The 2,500-nt window shown below is 40.7% G+C and overlaps 1 protein-coding gene across 1 annotated transcript in view; it reads left to right on the top strand.

The window, feature by feature from the left end:
• LOC125029738 (tetraspanin-7-like) overlaps positions 1-2,500 on the top strand; it is a 54,774-nt gene that overhangs the window by 47,534 nt on the left and 4,740 nt on the right. The window contains exon 3 of the mRNA XM_047619849.1: positions 1,875-2,063. Coding sequence (XP_047475805.1) covers positions 1,875-2,063 — 189 coding nt within the window. The remainder of the gene's footprint in view (positions 1-1,874; positions 2,064-2,500) is intronic.

Raw genomic sequence — 2,500 nt, 5'->3', positions numbered from 1 at the left:
CAACGGTATAGAATAACCTGAGTGACGTCTAAGAAGAGAGCAAACGATAGAAAAGAAAGAGAGAGAGAAAAAAAAAAAGTCGCATGTCTAAGCTCACTAATTTCCGTTACCTGGTTTTGATCACGCAACGTTCACGGACATGCTTACTAAGTTGTCCTTTTTTGTGTGGCTTCATTAGGTCGTATTTTGTTTTGATTTCTTTATTTTTTTTTATTCGTGTTGTTGTTGTCGTTCATCTTCTTGTTTTATTTCTTCTTCTACTTCTTCTCCTTCTCATCCTCCTTCTTCTTCTCCTTCTTCTTCTTCTTCTTCTTCTTCTTCTTCTTCTTCTTCTTCTTTCTTTTTCTTGTTTTTCTTTTTTTTCTTCTTCTTTTTCTTCTACTTCTTTTTCTTCTTCTTCTTCTTCTTCTTCTTCTTCTTCTTCTTCTTCTTCTTCTCTTCCTCTTCCTCTTCCTCTTCCTCTTCCTCTTCCTTTTCCTCTTCCTCTTCCTCTTTCTCTTTCTCTTTCTCTTCCTCTTCCTCTTCCTCTTCCTCTTCCTCTTCCTCTTCCTCTTCCTCTTCCTCTTCCTCCTCCTCCTCTTCCTCTTCCTCTTCCTCCTCCTCTTCCTCCTCCTCCTCTTTCTCATTCTCCTGTCATCGTTCAAGATTGCTTGTTGAATAAATCAAATAAATCTACAAAACACAAACACAGTAACGCGAGTTAAAAAAAAAATAATAATAATAAAAAATAAATAAATAAATAAATAAAAGTCGCAATGAAACACACAACGATGTTTCGACTCGTCGTGCTTCGGAGTTTCGGTTTACTCGGAACGTGACGGTGCAGAGTTTTCCTTTATCGCTGTATATATGTTGTTGTACATTTTAATTAAAGGAACGTGTGTTAGAGCTGACCGTAAAGTAGACAGTTTGTTAGTTTTGAAACCTAGACTCCGTATGGGACACAGGTTGCTTGCGTAATACTTCGTTTCGTGTATTATAAAACGTTCACAATTTTTTCTCCCGTGATATGTTGAATGAAAACGAAAATTAAAGACAAAATTTCGACTTGGAATTCCTTGGCGTTCGAAGGAGAACATTCAAGAGATGTGATATTTCCCGTTAAATTCCTTTATAATAATGCAGTACTCTCTCTCTCTCCTTCTCCTCCTTCTCTCTCTCCCTCCTTCTCTCTCTCTCCCTTCTCTCTCTCTCTCTCTCTCTCTCTCTCTCTCTCTCTCTCTCTCTCTCTCTCTCTCTCTCTCTCTCTCTCTCTCTCTCTCTCTCTCTCTCTCTCTTTCTCACGCACACACACACACACACACACACACACACACACACACACACACACACACACACACACACACACACACACACACACACACACTCACACACACACACGAGAATGTACCCCGTACATTCTCGTTATTGTCTATCCCTCCCAGCATTATTCCATTCTCTTCCATTCATTCCTTTCGGCGATGCGTCAAGAGCGAACGAAAGAAGAGGGGGAGGGAAAATAAAAGTGAATAACTTTTAACCTACACGACCGCGATATTATACCTGCGTTGAAACAGAAGGTCAGAGACCGAGCTAGAGAGAGAGAGAGAGAGAGAGAGAGAGAGAGAGAGAGAGAGAGAGAGAGAGAGAGAGAGAGAGAGAGAGAGAGAGAGAGAGAGAGAGTCAGAGAGAGGGGGGGGGGGAGCAAAAAAATAGAGACAAATATATAATCACATATTTTACTAAACAAACAAACACAAAAAAAGAAACGATTACCAAACAGAACGAAAAACCGCCAACGCAATACAAACGATAACGGTAATACAAAACCGCCTTATATAAACCACACCCACAATAACAGCTAATTCAATCCCTTTCGTCTGCCTCTCCCACAGCTGAGCGGCGCCCTTATGCTAGCGGCTGGAATTCTCGTCAAGGTCGAAGTCTACAAGTACGTGGAGGTTTCAGCCGAGTTTTCAGCCACGGCTCCGTACGTCCTCGTGGCTACAGGGGGCTTCATGCTCCTGCTGGGGATCCTCGCCTGCTGCTGCACCGCCAAAGGACAGCCTGTGCTGCTGTACATTGTGTGTTTGATGAGTGCTTTGTGCCTTGCCCTTCCGTTGCCTTTGCTCGATTTATCAGATACAATATGTGTCTAATTCTTTATTCTTGTGTGTGTGTGTGTGTGTGTGTGTGTGTGTGTGTGTGTGTGTGTGTGTGTGTGTGTGTGTGTGTGTGTGTGTGTGTGTGTGTGTGTGTGTGTGCAATATATAATTTGTAATATATATGTATATATGTATATATATGTATATATATGTCAATCTATATATAGATAAATATAGATGTGTGTACAAAAATGTATTTATATAGATTTGCGTGTGTATATCTATATTTATACACACACACACAGAAATATATATGTGTGAGTGTGTTGGTAGATTTTGCTATAAGAAGAGGGGAGGGGTAGACCAGGGTAGAAAATGGAGGTTTGGAGTAATGGTTTGGAAAAGAGATTTGCTTA

Source organism: Penaeus chinensis, chromosome 10 (assembly GCF_019202785.1).
Source record: "Penaeus chinensis breed Huanghai No. 1 chromosome 10, ASM1920278v2, whole genome shotgun sequence".
Classification (NCBI taxonomy): Eukaryota; Metazoa; Arthropoda; class Malacostraca; order Decapoda; family Penaeidae; genus Penaeus; species Penaeus chinensis.
Note: the sequence above shows the minus strand (reverse complement) of the source record. Positions and strands in the feature narration are given on the sequence as shown.